The sequence below is a fragment of the Dasypus novemcinctus genome, chromosome 27 (genome assembly GCF_030445035.2).
Source record: "Dasypus novemcinctus isolate mDasNov1 chromosome 27, mDasNov1.1.hap2, whole genome shotgun sequence".
In the NCBI taxonomy this organism is placed as follows: Eukaryota; Metazoa; Chordata; class Mammalia; order Cingulata; family Dasypodidae; genus Dasypus; species Dasypus novemcinctus.
In genome coordinates, this window is record NC_080699.1 from 42,221,140 (window position 1) to 42,238,470 (window position 17,331).

At 43.6% G+C, this 17,331-nt stretch overlaps 1 protein-coding gene across 4 annotated transcripts in view; it reads left to right on the plus strand.

The window, feature by feature from the left end:
• Window positions 1–17,331, plus strand: part of NTM (neurotrimin) — a 1,004,227-nt gene that overhangs the window by 857,139 nt on the left and 129,757 nt on the right. For all 4 annotated transcript variants that reach the window (XM_023587303.3, XM_058289300.2, XM_058289301.2 and 1 more), the window contains exon 4: window positions 5,736–5,861. In XM_023587303.3, coding sequence (XP_023443071.2) covers window positions 5,736–5,861 — 126 coding nt within the window. The remainder of the gene's footprint in view (window positions 1–5,735; window positions 5,862–17,331) is intronic.

Below are 17,331 nucleotides of genomic sequence, written 5' to 3' on the forward strand. Positions count from 1 at the left end.
CTTGGACCAAGCAGCTTATGTGCAACTCCGTCCCACAGGGCTGCACGGGACTTAATAAAGCATTTTAATTAGGATTTAATAGGATATCCACTGTGTGCTAAAAACAGCAAATTGCTATTTATTAATGACATAATTATTAAAACGTAACACCTGGGCAGTAGAAGCAGAACCAAGACTGGGGAAGTTCCCGGGAAGACTGTTTTAACAATTATCTTATTTAATTATTTACACATTTGAATTAAAATTCAATAATGGCCAGATTAAATCTTAGCCTAATGCCTTCAGGATGGAACTGTATCCAAAGAAGGCGGCTTACTCAGTGCATCTCGTTCCTTCCAAGCATGCCCTAACCGCTTCTTGGACTTCCAGTTTCCGTTGTTTCTAGATCCAGGCTTTACAGATAGCAGAGCCGCAGAGTGCACATATGTGCAAACGGCCTGATGGCTTTCTGAAGGTACCTTGAACTCTTAGCCATTCTCACTGACATCAGTGGCTTCCCTTCTCTCCCTGAATTTGCATGATGTGTACGTTCAGCTTGGGACTTTGCTCCAGACTTTAACTCAGAACAACTCCAACTGAGAACAGGATATTTCTGCCTGGATGTCCCTTCCCATTTCAACATCCACATCTCGAAAACAAAACAAATCAAACCAATATTCTCTGCAAAAGTAGCTCCCCTCAGACATTCCGGGACCTGCCAGTGCAGTGGTATGTGACTCTGTTTCCTTTATTCCAAAACTGAGCCGACCATCAAGTGTCTCTGAGTTTTCCTTTGCATTGCTCTCAAATTCATCTCTTTCTTTGCATCTTTACAGGGATAATGGTTTAATCCAGGTCTTTACCATCACTCCTATAGATCAATTTATCTGACTCCAAGTTCTATCTATTCCATTCCATCTGATGTATTGTTAGCAGATAACTTTACTTAATATACCTTTAAAACTTATGGCAGTTTCCCCTTTCAAAACATTCCAAATACTTGCTGTTACTTATAGGATAGACTTAAAATCCAGGATCTATCCATTCAGACTTTCCACAATCTGGCTCTAGCTTACCTCATAGGCCTTGCATCCTACTTTTCATTGAGTCAACACAACTGTTCAGTCTGTGTTGACACTATATAGGCACATTTGCTAAACATGAACACTATTGAAGCTCACTAACTGAGCTCTCCACATCCTCAGGACCTGATCTAAAAGAATTTCATAAAGTTACTCCTTAAATCCAAAAAAAAAAAAGAACCCTAAGGGATGCATATGACTCTAAGCTCCATTTTATAGATGAGGAAAACAAGGCACAGAGCAGTTAACTTGCCAACATTACCAGTTAGAATATAATTGGGCCAGGCACTCGGCTGCTACTCTGAGGCCTCTTGTAGTAAATACACTTAGTAGACTGCAGAGACTTCATGGATTTCTGCCCTCCCATCTATGCCCATGTAACCCTGTTCCACTGGGAAAACCCTCCTTTTCCTCTCTCTACACTGTTCCTCGTCTGTTCAAGTCCACACCCTAGGTGAGGCTGTCCCTGACTCCCACTCACCGGGCTCTACCTCTTACAAGCTCAGAGCCTTCCTGTTTATACAATCCATTGTAACATTCATTCACAAGCAGTTTTGTGGCAACTACATTGTTATTCAACTCCCTTGGTTGTCTCTATGCACTGTTTAACCAAACAGATTGTAAATTCGAAGGGGGGCCAAGAAAGTATGTCTTTTTTTTTTGCTGTCATTCCTATACCTGGCACATGGTTGTGTGGGTAATAGATGCTCACTAAATGATTGTGGAATGATTTTGGCTCAACCTCTCTTAGCAGCAGTTCTCCTGCTAGCAATTACACCAGGTCCACAAATAGTCTTAATAACAGTGCTTTCCTTATGTCACCTCCTTTGCCTCCCCCACTTCCCAGACCTGATTATCATTTCCTTGCCTCTCCTACGTTAGGTGCCACATATCCAAAAGGCTCCCATGACCTCCATGCCCAGGCTGGCTCATGTACCTATCCCCCATATCCCCATAACGCCTTATCATCCCTCCATGTTGCAGTACATTAAAAGGGAAGGCTTCTGTACCAGGTTTTACATCTCTACGCCATGAACTGCTGGAGGAAAAGACTGCATCTTATTTAGTTTCATGTTCCTGGTGCCTGGCACAATTCTTGCTATATAGAAAGTGGCCAATGAATATTGATGAATGAGTGAATTAATGAATAAGTGAACAAAGGTAAACCAGCAAACCCAATCCTGCATGACAAGAAGAGGTGAGATAGAGAAAGTATCCAAAGAAACTATACAAAAATATAAGTGGCCCTCTCTTCCAGGTGGCATAAAGCTTCCTTATGAACACATCTTAGCTAAGCCCACGGTGTGCCCTTATCCATTTAATTTCAATTTGAATGCTGATAATGTGCTCAAAATTGCCTATAGAAAGTGATACTGCTAGTCCCCTAGTATCTTATGAATTAAGTTCTGATCATCAGGGTTGCACCCTTGACCAAACCACCTCATAATATGCTATGAACGGTCCTCCTTTCACATTCGTCTAGGGGCAGCGTACCACCTTTGCGCTGCAGTCTTAGGCAGGATGGAAAGGACCGCAAGCATTTCCTCGACTTCTACTTCAGGAGTTGGGCACTTTCCAATGGCCAACAGGGGGAGACAATTCTAGGTGGTTCTTCCAAGCGTGAGGTGTGATTGTCTCATGTAATATACTAACTGCACTGACAGCTCTGGCCTGAACCACCTCCTGTTCTACTTGGGACTGTCCATTGTTCTCTAGTGTGTGATTAGCAGATTAGCTATCATGTAAGAAGCCAGGAAAATGAACTCCCAGTAAGCCCTTCCAAAGCAAGAGTAATTCATTATCCAGCCTGATTTCCACTTAAAATGTACTTTAAGCACACTTCCAGCTACAAACCCTAAATCATCCTGTGTTCACAAAGTTCATCATCTTTTATTTTATTGCCTGGCGTTGGCGTGACATAATCCCTTGCAGAGCATCTCAGAGTGCTTTACAGATCAATAAATTACTTACCTGCACAGCTGAAGCAATGTCTGCAAGGCCAGCACGGACATTCTGCAGGCAGCTTGGCCTCCAGGAGCAGGCGGGTCTTGATCAGGTGCCAAAAATCAGTGGGAGCAGAGGCCAGGCAAATGGATGGTTGGGGAAAGGGTGGCATGAAAAGAGAATGTCCTACTTACAGGCCTGAAAATAAAATGCATTCAGTGTTTATTTCTGAAAAGATCAATTTAAATGATTATCAAACTAAGAGACCCTCCAGACAGTCAGCAAATCAAAGGCTCAATCAGTAACTCACCCATTACCCTTCTGTGCTTGAAGGGCCAAACTAGCATATAAAATGATAGAAAATAAATTAAATGATGCATCAGAGAAATCCCAAGTCTTAGAGAAAATGGTCTCTTTCCCACTCCCACCATATCCACTTCCAGGTTCCATTTTTTGTTGTTCCACTAAATAACTGAGAGTGCAGGTATGTTTGTGTACAAGTATACACACATACACACATACACATACACACACTCTGATCTCTATCTGAAGCTGTTTGTGGATTTAAATCTAAAATGGTTGATTGGTGCTCACTCTATGCAAGCCACTATATTCTGTACGGTAGAGAAGAAATAGGTAAGTAAGTCTGTTTCTTAATATCTTGTATTCATAGTTGATAGCATAGAAGAAAACATAAGATGATTGTCCCATAAAAAAATTTCACTTGAAATGCTGTAAAGGAAGCACTGTATGTTATGGGGTCCCTGTGAAGATGTGGTCAGGCCTCTTGAGGATCAACTGGAAAGGGGAAATTCAACCAGGTCTTGAAGAATTCCAAAGGATGAAGATAGAGTTTAAATTCTAAGCCACCAAAAACAGGACCAAGAGCATGGGGGTCAGGAAAAAAAAAGTGCAATTTATGCTTATTAAAAATGAGTGTTCCCCATTACCTGGGGTACAGAAAAAAAAATGGGAACTAATATTGGAGAAGGAAGAAAATAAAAGAAGGCTAAGAGAAATATCTTTATGATATCTCCCTTTTTATGGGGAAAAATCAGGAACAAGCAAATGACGGTTCAAGGTAGAGGAAAGACCAGCATTAAAATTTCCAAACATCTGGTTTCAATGTGCAGGTCTCAGAACTGGGAATAGAGTCCATGTGCATCTTCTCTAGGGTCTCCAGTGGGCATATAATGCTGCATCCTGGGTGGATAATGCACTGCAGTGGCTCTGAGAACTACTTATTCAAGTAAGTAACCTATCATGTAGAAACATAACATTCCTGGATGGAGGGTCCACTTAATTCGCAAAGAGCTGTGGATCGAAACCAACATTGGTCGTACTAAAATAATACGTTTATGATTCTACTGTGAGGTTGTTTACAAGCATGGAGCAAGTTGGGAAGGGGATTCCTTTGGATAAGCATTACCATCCAATCCAATCCAACAAATATTTGTTGAACCCTTCCATGGATGTAAATGTGAATAAGATATGGCTTAGGCTGTCAAAGACCTCATTACTGAATGAGTGAGAGATTCTAGCAAATATCCGTAACATAGTGGAGTTAGTGCCAAGAATTGGAGTTTGGGTGTCCAGTAGACTCCACCCTTATTTTATTCACTTGAATTTTAAACCAATTCACAGGTTAAACAAATGGTGCATACACAGGGAACCAAACATCACAGGTACTCTTGGAAAAGCTAATGCTGGAGGATTAGATTTAGTTGTATAGCAGCAATGAGCTTCTAATTCTGAGCCCCAGAATTAGAGAGATCAATACACCCACCCACATTCCATGGGATGTTGCCCCAGTAACATCTACATGTGAAGGAGCACAGCAGAATGTGGGTCCTCTCATGGAAGCCTGGTTCCAGTTCAAAGCACTGCAGGAGCCAGGTGGGATCCTGCTCCCAAATGTATTGAATAGAATGAACCCCTCTCCCTGGCCCTGTTAGGGAGAGTAGTTTAGGAGACCAGGAGGAAGACCGTGTATGCTGTAGCTAACTGACATTCCTTTACATTTTCCAGGAGGCATACCTAGTGTGCTTTGAGAACATGATGAAGAAACTTAGTAAATTCAAGTTGCAAAGGAGGGCAAGAGGAAGAGGGGTTGGAAACATTGCAACAAAGAAAGGGATATTTGAGTTGAAGCCTAAAGGATGATTTGGAGTCATCAGGAATTACATAAGGAACAATCTAGGTCTAAATGCATGATGACCAGGAATGGCAGACTAGGTTAGGAAAAATTTGGAGGGTGGGCAAAGGTAGGAACTGCTGGGAATATCACTGGAAAAATATTGGTGTTTGTTCATGAACGGCCTAGTATGCTAGGATATGGAGCTTTTTATCGGGTAGAAAATAGGCATTGTTTAGAAAGAGATGTGATAGGATCAGAAAAGCGTTTTATAAATGCAACTCCAAATGCAGTGCAGAGACTGAATTGTGTGCATAAGTTGGAACCAGTGAGAGCAGAGACAAGAAGTGTGTGGAGTAAAGGAGAATAGTTGATGCAGTATTGCAGTGTAGTTTATCCCCATCATCGTGTTTTAATAAGAGGAAATAGAAGCTGAATTCGAGGTAAGATATGTCTTTCATGTCTAAGGTTATTCTTCTAATTTTTCAGCGATATACTTCAATGTCTGGGTTATGCTGCCAGCTACCGTTTTAAGACCACAAAGAAATGTTTCACCAGGATTTTTTATTTTCCTTTTACCTCTTTTGTCTCCACAGTGTCTCCCAAAATTGTAGAGATCTCTTCAGATATCTCCATTAATGAAGGGAACAATATCAGCCTCACCTGCATAGCAACAGGTAGACCAGAGCCCACAGTTACCTGGAGACATATCTCACCCAAAGGTAAGAAGCAGTTTGGTGGATTGTGTCATCAGAGAAGATAAGAGGATTTTTGGACATGGCTAGGAGGTTATGTCATTTGATGACTGTGTCCCAGAGATCATACACTTTTGATAGGATAAAAATAATATACTTAAGATTTGCAGACAGTGTTGGTGTTCCCTGCAAGAGAGGCATAAAGTCTAGGATTGTGGAAATCATACTCTCCAATCCCTGGCAAATTAATCTCAGTTGTCTGTGGGTGAAATGGTGGTAAGATATTTTGGGTATCTTTTACATGTCAGGTTTGAAGAAGGGACAGTGAGGTATGATGCCATTGTTCAGTTGGTTGTTTTAAGAGATAGAAAACAAAACATCAACACATAATGATGGATGAGAGCTCTAAATGGACATTTTCCTAAAAGTCTCTTCAGCTTTGTCAAAGATCTGGTCATTTGTCTGTGAGTTGTTTTGGTGGTTTTGCTGTTATGTTACTCAAAGTGATCATAGATAACAAATATAACTTACATTTGTGACTAGATGGAATTTACTTTGGCTAAATATTTAGATGGTATGTAGACTAGAACAAGTGTTGTTTTGTGCTTTCATGGATTGAAGGATAAAACCATTAGAATTTTAGGCAAGGTGATATTTATCAAGTTAGCTTTTATTTAAAAGTAAGCACTTTATTTCATCCATTCTAAAATATTTATTGAGTACTTAAAATAGTCCAGGCAATCTTCTGGACACTGGAGATATAGAAATAAACCTGAACAGACAAGTTTCTGCTCTCATGAGCTCATGTTCTCATGAGAAAGAAGCCAAAAAAATAAATACACAATATATGAAGTGGTAATAAGGGTGAGAAAATAGAGTTGCCGACCTTGAATAAATGCTGAGGGATTTGGTAAGGAAAGGCCTCTAAAAAGTGCTATTTGAGCAGAGACATGCAGAAAGGTCCTTAATTTTATTGCTTATTGCTGGTTAAGGTGAAATGTATGTCATATGTATGTGTGCATACTTGTGTATTTGTGTCTATCATCTGTGCATTTGTTCAAACGTATGTGAATACAAATGTATGAATGTATGTATGCATGCGTGTGAATGTATGCTCACATATCTTCATCTCGTAGATGTATTGCTGAATCGTGCAGGTTTAAAGATTCTAAAGGAACCACAAGCAGTGGTTGTTTGCTTGGTGTTGCATGTTGGGTTCCCAAGAAGGCGACTCTGAGAAAGGATTGATGGACAATAAGCTTATCAGGGAGTGAGCACTCTTGGGGTTGAACTCCTAAGAGAAGGAAAGGGAAAGGTAGGAGAGGAGAGGGGAGAGAAGGGAGCAGGATTGGGCAATGCAGACTTCAGCACAGTCCAGTAGAACATCTCAGCTGATCCCACAGTGAGTGCTGAAGCTAGGATGTATCTTCAGAAATGTCCTCCATTGATGTGAGGGGCACTGAGGTAGGAGGGGGTCTGGGTTTGTTTTTTTTTTGGTTTGTTTTTTTAATGAGGTACCAGAGGTTGAACCCAGGACCTCATACATGGGAAGCAGGCCACAACCACTGAGCTACATCTGCTTTGCTTCCCAATGAGAGTTGCTTTTTTTTTGTTTCTTTTGTTTTTAGAAATTACCAGGTTTTGAACCTGGGACCTTGAAGCAAGTGCTCAACTACTTGAGCTACATCTACTCCCCTCAGGGTCTTTTTATCAACATGGAAATCAGTCTCTGAATTTGAGCTGAACTCAGAAGGGATGTGACCTCGTCTTCAGTCTAGACAATTCCCATAGAGTTTTGAGAACCGAGGGCTTCTACCATGCCCACTTGCTGACGCATATTTTCCCACTCATGAATGCAAGTTTACACTCTCTCCGTGGCTATTTGCACAGTCGAGGTTCCCAGGAAAGGTATGGGGTTTTCAACCACGTTTGTTCTGAATTCCTGGGAGCTGTCCTAAGGCACATTCCTGATGGTAAGCCACTGTGAACAAAGGGATCATAGCGAGCTACTTGGGTATCTGTCAATCTCCCAATTTGAAAGGACCTTACACATGGACTTGTTCAAAATCTTGGAGAAGATATCAGCTGTGCACAAGGTAATTGGTTGATAATTGGTGAAGAACGGCTCAGGGGCATACCCAGAGGAAGACCATACAATTAGACAGACTTTCTAAGTCATTGGCTCATATCACCTGCCATTGCTTAGTGCTGAGCCCAGTGGCTTCAGATGCCAGAGCAGTAGGTACATTTATAAGGCACAGGGCATTAATCACCAAGGGGAACGGACTTTGTCCATGTCTAGAGGTAGTGTGTTTCCTTCACCCTCACAGTTCTCCCTTTGTCTCCTGTTTGATGTTTTTTCTCATTCCCTCCTCCAGCCAGCCAGCTCTTTGTCCTCTTCTTGGTTCTTTTTCTCCTCTCCACACATTTTCTCCTTTTGTCCTGCCCTTTTATTCTTCCTCTTTGTTCTGGACTTTCCCTTTCTCTCACTGCTTCCTAATAGCTCTGCTTTAATTTCTTGTAACGTTTTTCTTTTTTTTCCTCTTCACTCCCTCTCATGATGACTTTCTGCTACTCCTTTCTTTTGTTTGATCCTTCCTCTATTTATCTTCCTGATTTTCATGCTGTTGTGTCTTCAAGTCCCTTTTCATTTTTGTGGTCATTGAGTAGATTCATTTCCCCAGGGGACATTTACCTGAGCATGGGCCAGATGTTTCCATTTGACTGAGGTTTTAGCTGCTATGGAAACAGAAAATGTATCAAGGGGAGATGGGTAGGATACTCAGAATCTACCTGTGGATCTGAGTAATTAAGATGAACGGCCTTTTCCAGATCTTTGGTCCAGATTAGCTCTTCCAGATTCAAACTGATGAGACATGTTAAGCAATAACTAATTATCTCAGAACTCACCAGGGTGTCCTTTTTCCTGTGACTGATTATTTGGAAATAAGAGATGTCATAGCACTGTTGCCAAATCTGAGCTGAAACTGGAGAGACCCTGAGCTGTCAGACCTTCATCTTTTCCCAATAAACATTTCCAAAAGGTGCTTTTTCTAAATAAGTTGGGACAGGCTTGGAGTTCCTTGGAGGAAAGATGCACAGCATCTTAGCAAAGTCTCCAAAGGCTGAAGACTGCTGTCATCCTTTGTCCTGTTATATGTCAGTATATGATCGTGTTTCCATCCAGATCATTCTTATACACAGTCCCAGCAAATCCCTAAATGAATAGCTGATCCTTGATCACTTCATTGTGTTGCATCTTTCCAGGCTACTCTCCTTATCCTATACATTTCTGGAAAATCCTAGTTTCTGCCATCACAGCTCATATGATGCTATTTGCAGTAAACATAAAAACTTGGGCCACATTTTGGGGGAAAAAGAGGACAGAAATTACGTACCCTTAATTTAGAGGGGCCTCATGAATTTCTATATAAAAGAACCTTATGAGGGACATTCTGGCAGGAAAAGTGGCTGAGAGAATTTACCAAGATAATTGTCTGCTACCATTTTATATTAGATGAAGAAAATGTTGGCCATCCATTTCAAACTTGGAGAGGGAGGTAAAAGTTCCAAAGCTACCCCCTGGCACTGCCATTGAGTGTGAGATGTAGTTTTCTCTATATTATTATTAGTAATGTCCTTTTTGTTTCGTAAATGAATTTATCACTTCAGTGTCCAAAGAAAAGGTGTACTGACTTTGATAAAGAGACCTGTCTTCAGTCTACCAGTCCATTTTGGGGTATGAAGATGTTGTGCGCACCTGTCCTTGGTCTTTCCAGCCCTTTATCTTCTCACAGAGAAAGGCTGTCTCTATCTCCATGAGAGTTATTGACCCCGAACCCAAATGCTGCATAAACGTTATTGTGCTCAGCCAGGAGCAGGTGCTGCTCTGGGGCCTCGCAATCTCCTCATCATGACTCTGTGCCTTGTCTCCTGTCAAGGCATGCAAGAATTTATTTTCGCACAGCCCCTAAGCTTTGGTTTTCCTATCTCCAAAAGAATAAGTTTAATGATATCTTACTCCTTAAAGTACCCTCTCAGTCAGCAGAAATAATACTCTTTTAGTTCATCCTAAAACATGCTGTTTAGGACCTCACTCTTCACAGAAAAGCATTCTCAACGCCCAATTTTTATGCCTTCAGTTTCCAGTGGGTTTTCAGCATTTTAGAGCAAAGGCTAAAATTCTGATATTGCCACATTCCTGAGAGTCCAAGTTGAAACTCAGATGAATGAGTCCATTCATCGATCTGTGGGTTTCTCAATATGTTTGGGATCAGAAATCAATGAGTGTTTAAATGGAACTCCCTCCATGCTCTCACATACATTTACCTTTCTCTCATCAAATAACACATTAAAAAATCAACAACAACAACAACAAAACACAACCAATAAAGCCCACCTATGTTACTTAGACCAAGAGCACTTTGTTCCCAGGTATCAGATAGGGGATTCCTGTTCAGAGATATACCTTGATGTCAAATTCCTTTGCATCACCTGTGTTCCATGAGCTCTTGAAGACCAGCACCTGTGTCTCACAAATCTTTGATTCTCCATCTCCTAGCACAAGGCCTGACACCTAGAAAACATTCAATAAATGTTTGTTGACTCAATGAATAAGTCCTTATATTTGCTGGTGTCCCAAGGCACCTCATGAATCCCAGTTCAAAGACTTCATCCTGAACCTTGAGGAATTCTCCACGACTTTGATGTCCATAGTCAAGACCTGGTATGTTTCCTGTTGAAACTCTCTGCTGGCAAGCCTCTATGACATTTCCTGGTCTTCACAGAATCTTCAAACTTTCTCAGAGATCCCCTCTTGAGGAACCTGCTGTGACAGGGCTGAACCTCTCTTTGGAGGTGAGACTCCTTTTCAAGTTTTCTTTTGCAAAAGCAGAGATGGTTCACAGTGACTTTGAGGTGGGTCTTCTGGGAACTCCCTCTGCTCTCTTTCCTGATGTGCCCTTTCCATTGTCATTTTGGGGCTCCACATTCTTTGGTACTTTTCTGGTCCTGATCCTAACTGAGCAGAGCATTCAGTGGCACAAATGACCACTTCCTAAAACAATCTTAGCAACTGCCAGGGTGGGTTAGTTCAACCATATTTGGAAATTTTCAACTCCTCATGGTTTAAACACAGGAAAGAGAGGAATCAGTAGAAAAATAAAAAATGGCGATCTGACTTCATGTGCATGTGTTTTCTCTATCTCTGTCTTTCCCTGTGTTATTTTCTCTTTCTCCTGTGTCTTTCTGTCTCTTTGTGTGTGAATCCAGATGGATGGGAGGTTGAAAGTTTTGCCTGGAGCCATATAAAAACCTGTGGGCAAAACTGGAGCAGAAGCATTCTGTTCATAATGTTCCAAACTCAGCCCTCCTATGGAAGCCTCTCCTTTTACACTATGGGGTAGAATCTACTGCAGGTGCTCTGCATCCAGACTTTGCAGGACTGAACCACCTTCCTCAGCTGCCAGTGTTCTCATTCTCACCCCAGTTCTCCTTCTGTATGTGAAGATGCCCAGTTGGTACCGTCACCCTGGACCTAATTTCTTACTAAGTTGGTGAGGGCAAAGCAACCTGTTGGATAGGCTCTTCTCTCACTAGTGCCCTGAGTCCAGCCCTCCTGCCTGCTGCTCTCCCCGTGCCCACATGCTCACCCATTCCCTATTTGTCAGTTCTGACAGGGCCCTTCTTCCCCAGCCAAGCAGGACACTGAAGCACTAATTGGCACTGGAGGTATCACAGCTTGAGTTCAACCAGAGCTGGCAGGCACCATGACTCCAGTGACAGCTCTGTGAAAGAATGTCAGGCCCGGCGCTCTGGCATGCCATCGGCTGACTGCAGCACCCTGGCACTAATGAGCAGCCTGTCAGCGTCGGCATCAGCGGCCCTATGTGGCACGGGGATCATTAAGATGGCAACGAGGGAAACTTCCCCAGCAAAGAAGAGTTGGGGCAGGAGGAGAGGAGGACAAAATGGAACTAAAGACATCACCTTCACCGCAGTGGCAACTACCCAGCAGAAGACAAAATAAAAAGGAGAAAAGTACTTTTAAGTAATCTCTATCTATGACAACTCTGGACAACTCTGGAGCTCTCTATTGGGTTGACTTGCCCTGTAATTAATTCACACATGTTCTAAATTTATTCTGCAATAAGCCAAGAGGAGATCCAATACCTAAACTACCTCTCCAGTCATGGCCATGCCAGGCAGGCAGACAGTAGCCTAGGTCCCTGACACCCAGAGGATAAGGGAAGTCTTGGAATTTGTGACTTGACTGCTTATCAGGCAGACCTGTAGAGTTGTTGTTGCCTGCCCGTCTTCCACTGGAACATTAGAACCCAGACAAGGCAAAAGGAGAAGGAGCCATGCCCACTGTTAGTTTATCCCAGAGGTGGGCATGGGAACTGACCAGTAGGCCTGCTGTGTTCAGTTGCCTCCTGATGGCAAGTGGGAATTATCCAGGCCTTTAATTCTTCTGTTTTATGCACAGGACTGTGCAGTTCTGAGCTTTATGGAATATCAGAGTGAAGTCTAAGTCTGGCCCTTCTTGGAGTCTTTGTCCACCAGCAATGACTCCATCTCCGTGGGTGGGCCTGTTTGGTAGAAGAAGGTACAACATGGAGGAGGTGGACTTGGGTCTCAGGTATGCTTGTCTAGTGCCCTCCATGATTTACTGGCATGTACAATTGGGTTGGTGGGCAACATCTGTGAAAATGCGTTTCCTTATTAACATTTTTTTCTTCCTTCTTGGTCTGGCACATCAAGTTTTCATGACCTGTTTGCACTGCACACTGCATCACATCAACCACTCAGCCATTCTCTATATCTCTGATGCTCTCCTTTGCACAAGACCCCTGTTCTCCCTAGATTATCTTCCTGAACCTTAGCAGAGGTAGCCTCTTGGCTTAATACTAAACTCAAATGTTGTCAATTTGAAAGACTCTGAGTACTTTCCTCAGACAGAGTGTGTCTCCCCTTTGTTTAGCTAGCACAGCGTTTTGCATGCCCTTCTTAGGGGGGCAAGCTCCCCATCCTGCCTAAAGGATATGGAGGGCAGGACAGCTCATAATCTGCTTTGCTTTCTCCCCAGTGCCCATGTAGCCTCAAACATTTGCAGGCCCAGTAAGGCATTGTTGAACTAAGAAGTATCTTAGTGTTGATAGAGTCTTTTTCTGTTTTGTAAAATTAAATCTTTCTGGTGCATGAATTGAAACAAAGTCAATGTTAGTGAGCAAAGGGTAAGTTACGGGGTCTCCAGTTCTCCTCGTTCTTGACTCTAGATCACCTCATGTTTATCAAAATAACCAAAGGAATATGTAAGTAAAGGCCCTGTCCCCTGCCAATAATGTCCCAGTCTGTACCCAGAACTGAGTCTGCAAAATAGAAATAAAAATACCCTTCTAACATGGCTATGGTGAGAATTAACCATGTTGACCAATATTGAGCATCTTTGCTGTACCACTACGCAGTAAGTGTCAGTCATGCCTCACCCATGCTTTAGCCAGCCCCTTCCTCCCCATTCCCACCCGTAAAACAGGAATAAAAGTATTTCAGAGAAAATACTTTTCTCTAAAATGGTTGAATTCTTCAAAAACCTAGGCTCACTAAGATGTCAGTATGGAGAGATAGTCAAAGTGTTTAATCAGCACTTCTCTCTCTACAATTTTCTAATTAACATAGGTGCTTGATTAAAATTCCCAGAATACCCCAAGTAGCTATCCCAGAAGGGACAAGTAATTGCTATTGCAAAACATATTACAGTGGTCATTGATGGTGGGAGATAAAATAATTGCACCATAATGGAAAGTGGCAGCCCTGTCCATACTGGCCGTGGAGCATACATTATTAGGTCCAACCTATAGCCAGAGACTGGTTTATTATGATAAAGACAAACCAGTGGTAGAAGCTCAACTATGGGGAAAAGTGATCCAGAATTTCATTAAGCAAATGATTTAAACACCGACACAGACCAGAGTAGGAAAGAGGAAGATACTTATAGATTACTCTTCAAACCCATAATTCTCTTTAACTGTAAAATTACCGCTAGGTAGATATGGCTAATGTAGAATTTGCCATTGTCAATAAGGGATTTTGTTAAATTTAATATTTATGATCTGGTTTAAAGCAATATTATAGCTGTACAACTTCCTACTTCAAAGAAGAGGAAAAAAATCATAAAAAGACTAGTGGGGAAATTAATGAGTTCAAAGTGCCTGAATTGAGAACATATGAAATAAAGCCTCAGTCTGGAAAGCAAGGGCAGGAGTGCATACCACAGACACTGTTTGTGGTTTTACCCAATTATTTTAAAACGCTTGAAAAATGTAGAATCCTATGTCTGCTGAATCCAGACTTTGCTCACAGCATCCTCCTGCACGCTCCCCTGAGTCTTGGGCTGTTTGTGCTGACACTTGGTTGCTGTTACCATGCAGAACTGTTTTAATGGAACAAAAAAGGAAACATAAAAACAAGGAAATTATATCCTGTTCCTCACAGATACTAGCCAGGGCGAGGCTCATTAAGATGCAAAGTCACATTAAAATGGCAGCCCCCAGCAGGCAGGAGAACCCAGAGCTGAACAAACACAGAGAACAGGGAGAACTTCTGGGGGCAGGGAAAAGCCCCAGGGATGTCCTGGTAGATGGCTCACTCCACCCCCAGCCTCTCAACACCCAGCATAACCACAGGTAACTCCTCACCATGGCACTGCTGCTGGAGAACAGCTATCCAAGGGGCTCAAAATGACCTTGTCCCTGGGGCTTCAATGTGTGGATCTGACTATCTACTTTTGGATTCTGATTCTGGTCTTGACCTAGGATGACAGCATCTGCCCGAGAGTCTGAATCACAACCAGAGTGGTTATCATCTAGTCCTAACAATAGCAATTGGCTTTTGGATGCTTAAGAGTATACCAGGTACTCTACTAAACATTCTGCACACCTATTCTTCACAACAAAAGGCTGAGACAGATGATAGAATTAGCCTGCTTTACGAGTAAGAACATTGAGGCTTAGAGAGGCCAGGCAAAGAGGCCAATTCAAATCCCAGCAGTCTGTCTCCAGCCTGCATAGGCTCAACACACTCTGCAGAATAGCTAAGCATATGTGTGTGGTTCTAAGGTAGCACACAGTGACTCTCAATATGTGGTTCCTGTCCCAGCAGCAGCAGAACTTGGGAACTTCTTAGAAATAAAAGGTCTTGGTTCATACCCCAGACAAATTGAATCAGAACTCGAAGGGCAGGGTTCAGGAATTTGTGTTTTCACAAATCCCCCAGGTGACTGAAACGTTTGCTAAAGTTCAAGAATCATGTCTATCTAGGATTCGGTATGCTAGGCACTGTGCTTTGCAAACATTATATCACTTAACTTTCACAAGTGTCCTATAAAGTAGGCATTATTTTCCTGGTAGAGATAAAGAAATGGAGATTCGAGAAGATTTGACCACACATATTAAATGGCAAGGCAGAATTCAAACCCAAGTTATCTTGACTCCAACATCCATGTTTGCGGTCACCCCTCGGGCTGAAGTGTGGTTTGCTGGCCTGGCGGGGGAGCAGCCGTGGCAGGCCAAGCCGCTGCCCCCATAATAGGGTGGTTGGTCGGGCCCACCGCCACCCCTGAAGGGAACTCGGCATGGGCGCAGAGTGCCCTCGGGTCTCCCCTTCTTGGCAGCCATGCTTCCGCGGCTGCCCCTCCTCCCGGATGGCGCCACACGATGCCTGTAGGGCGGCACCCTTCTTCTTCTTTCTCCCTGCGCAGGCGCAGGGCGGAAAATTCCAGTCTGCCCTTTTCCCCTCCCCCGACAGCAGCAACAGCCAGGCGTGGGCGGAAAAATCCAGTCTGCCCTCCACCCCAGCAACAGCAGCCACCAATCCCTAAACCCTGCCCCTTCCCCCAGCAACAGCGACAGCCAATCCCTAACCACCACCCCTCCCCCGTCCGGTACCGCCCACTGACCTTTCTCCGGCAACCAATCAGAACAGGGCGTGGCTTCGACCAATCAGCCTTCCCCAGCCCCTATAAAACTGTTGCCTCTCCCTCAATAAAGTGGACTTGCGTGTTTACCTTGTCTCTGCGGTAGTTCTTCTGCCGTGCGCCCTCCAGTCCTGAGAGCCCCCGACAAGGGCCTGGCCTCCCTTGTCCCCAGTTCGTCGCCTGCTTCTCCGGGCGACCCCTTCGTTGCCAGCTTCACCGGGCGACCCCGTCAGCCGAACCGCGCAACCCCTGTGAGACTGACCCCTCGTCTGCTGCCGGACCAACCCCTCGTCCCAAACGGGACCGATCCCTCGTCCCAAGCGGGACTGACCCCTCGTCCAAAGCTGGACCGACCCCTCGTCCGCAGCCAGACCCCACCTCTACCGACCGAGCAAGCCGCCGCACATGTTCTTAATGGGTTTGACTTCCTGCTTGATTTCTCATCACTCTTTCTCCAGATCTCTGGAAATGTCTATTTGATTTTGGGCTGCCTGCAAGCCTGAGTCCTACAGTCCTTGGATGGTCCAGATTCTTATGGCATTTTTGCAATTCACCTGTATTCTGGGGCAGACTCTGGTCTCTAGGTTGGGTCTTGTGCTTGGGCTCAGGATTACATCCTCCAAAATCATCCTGGCCCGACATCCCACTGGTTACTCTCATGCTGGACTGGTTCTCAGACTCTCTGCAGAGGGTGCAGTGGGTCTCTGGATGGACACCTCCAAGCAAAGGACATGGCTCCACAATGGAGGTTAGAACTCTCTTTCTGTCTCCTCTTCCAACTGAGTCTGCCTTTATGAGATTCATGCTCTCTCCCTCCCCTCCCACCTGGACTTCTGTGGCTCACGGGATTGATGTGTCTGCTCTCTGACTTGATTTATTTTTTCCTCATGTTAAATACTATCATTCACCCACACAATGGTACGTCTTCTGCTTTGATTGTTATTATTAGGCTGTTTTACACTCTAACAGCTTTAGATATGAAAAGAAATTGCTGGATTCCAGGATGTTCTTCATTATCTGACTCCATTCAGTCTCCCTATGTGTCCTTGTGGTATTTGGCATACTTCATCTTCTTAGTGGTGTAAAATGCTTTTTCTACTGGAACCAAGGCAGTCGAAAAGGGGAATGAGCAGAATATCAATTCAGCTCCTCTAAGATCAAGGCTCTGGGCTCCTTCCTGGCAAGTCATGTAGGCTGTCATATACAAAGGCACAGTCAGAGCCTGGTCATTGTCTTGGGAGCTTGAGGGTCTTGGAAATGTGGCTCCCTCCTTCCTTGAGAGGACTGTCTTTGGCCCTTACTTCTCTGAACAGTGGCCAATTCCTCTCTGTTTTCCTCTTCCACTCCCTTGAAAAACAAATCCCTCTTCTCTCTTCTAACTTGGAGTTAAAGGGCATGGCTTGGACTTTGTCATTCATTGGTAATAGTTTCAGGACTCAACCTGTTTAACTTATCTACTGCCCAGGAGGCTTGCTTTCCACCCTTAAGTCCTTGCACCACTGCATGGTCCTTTCTGGACATTCC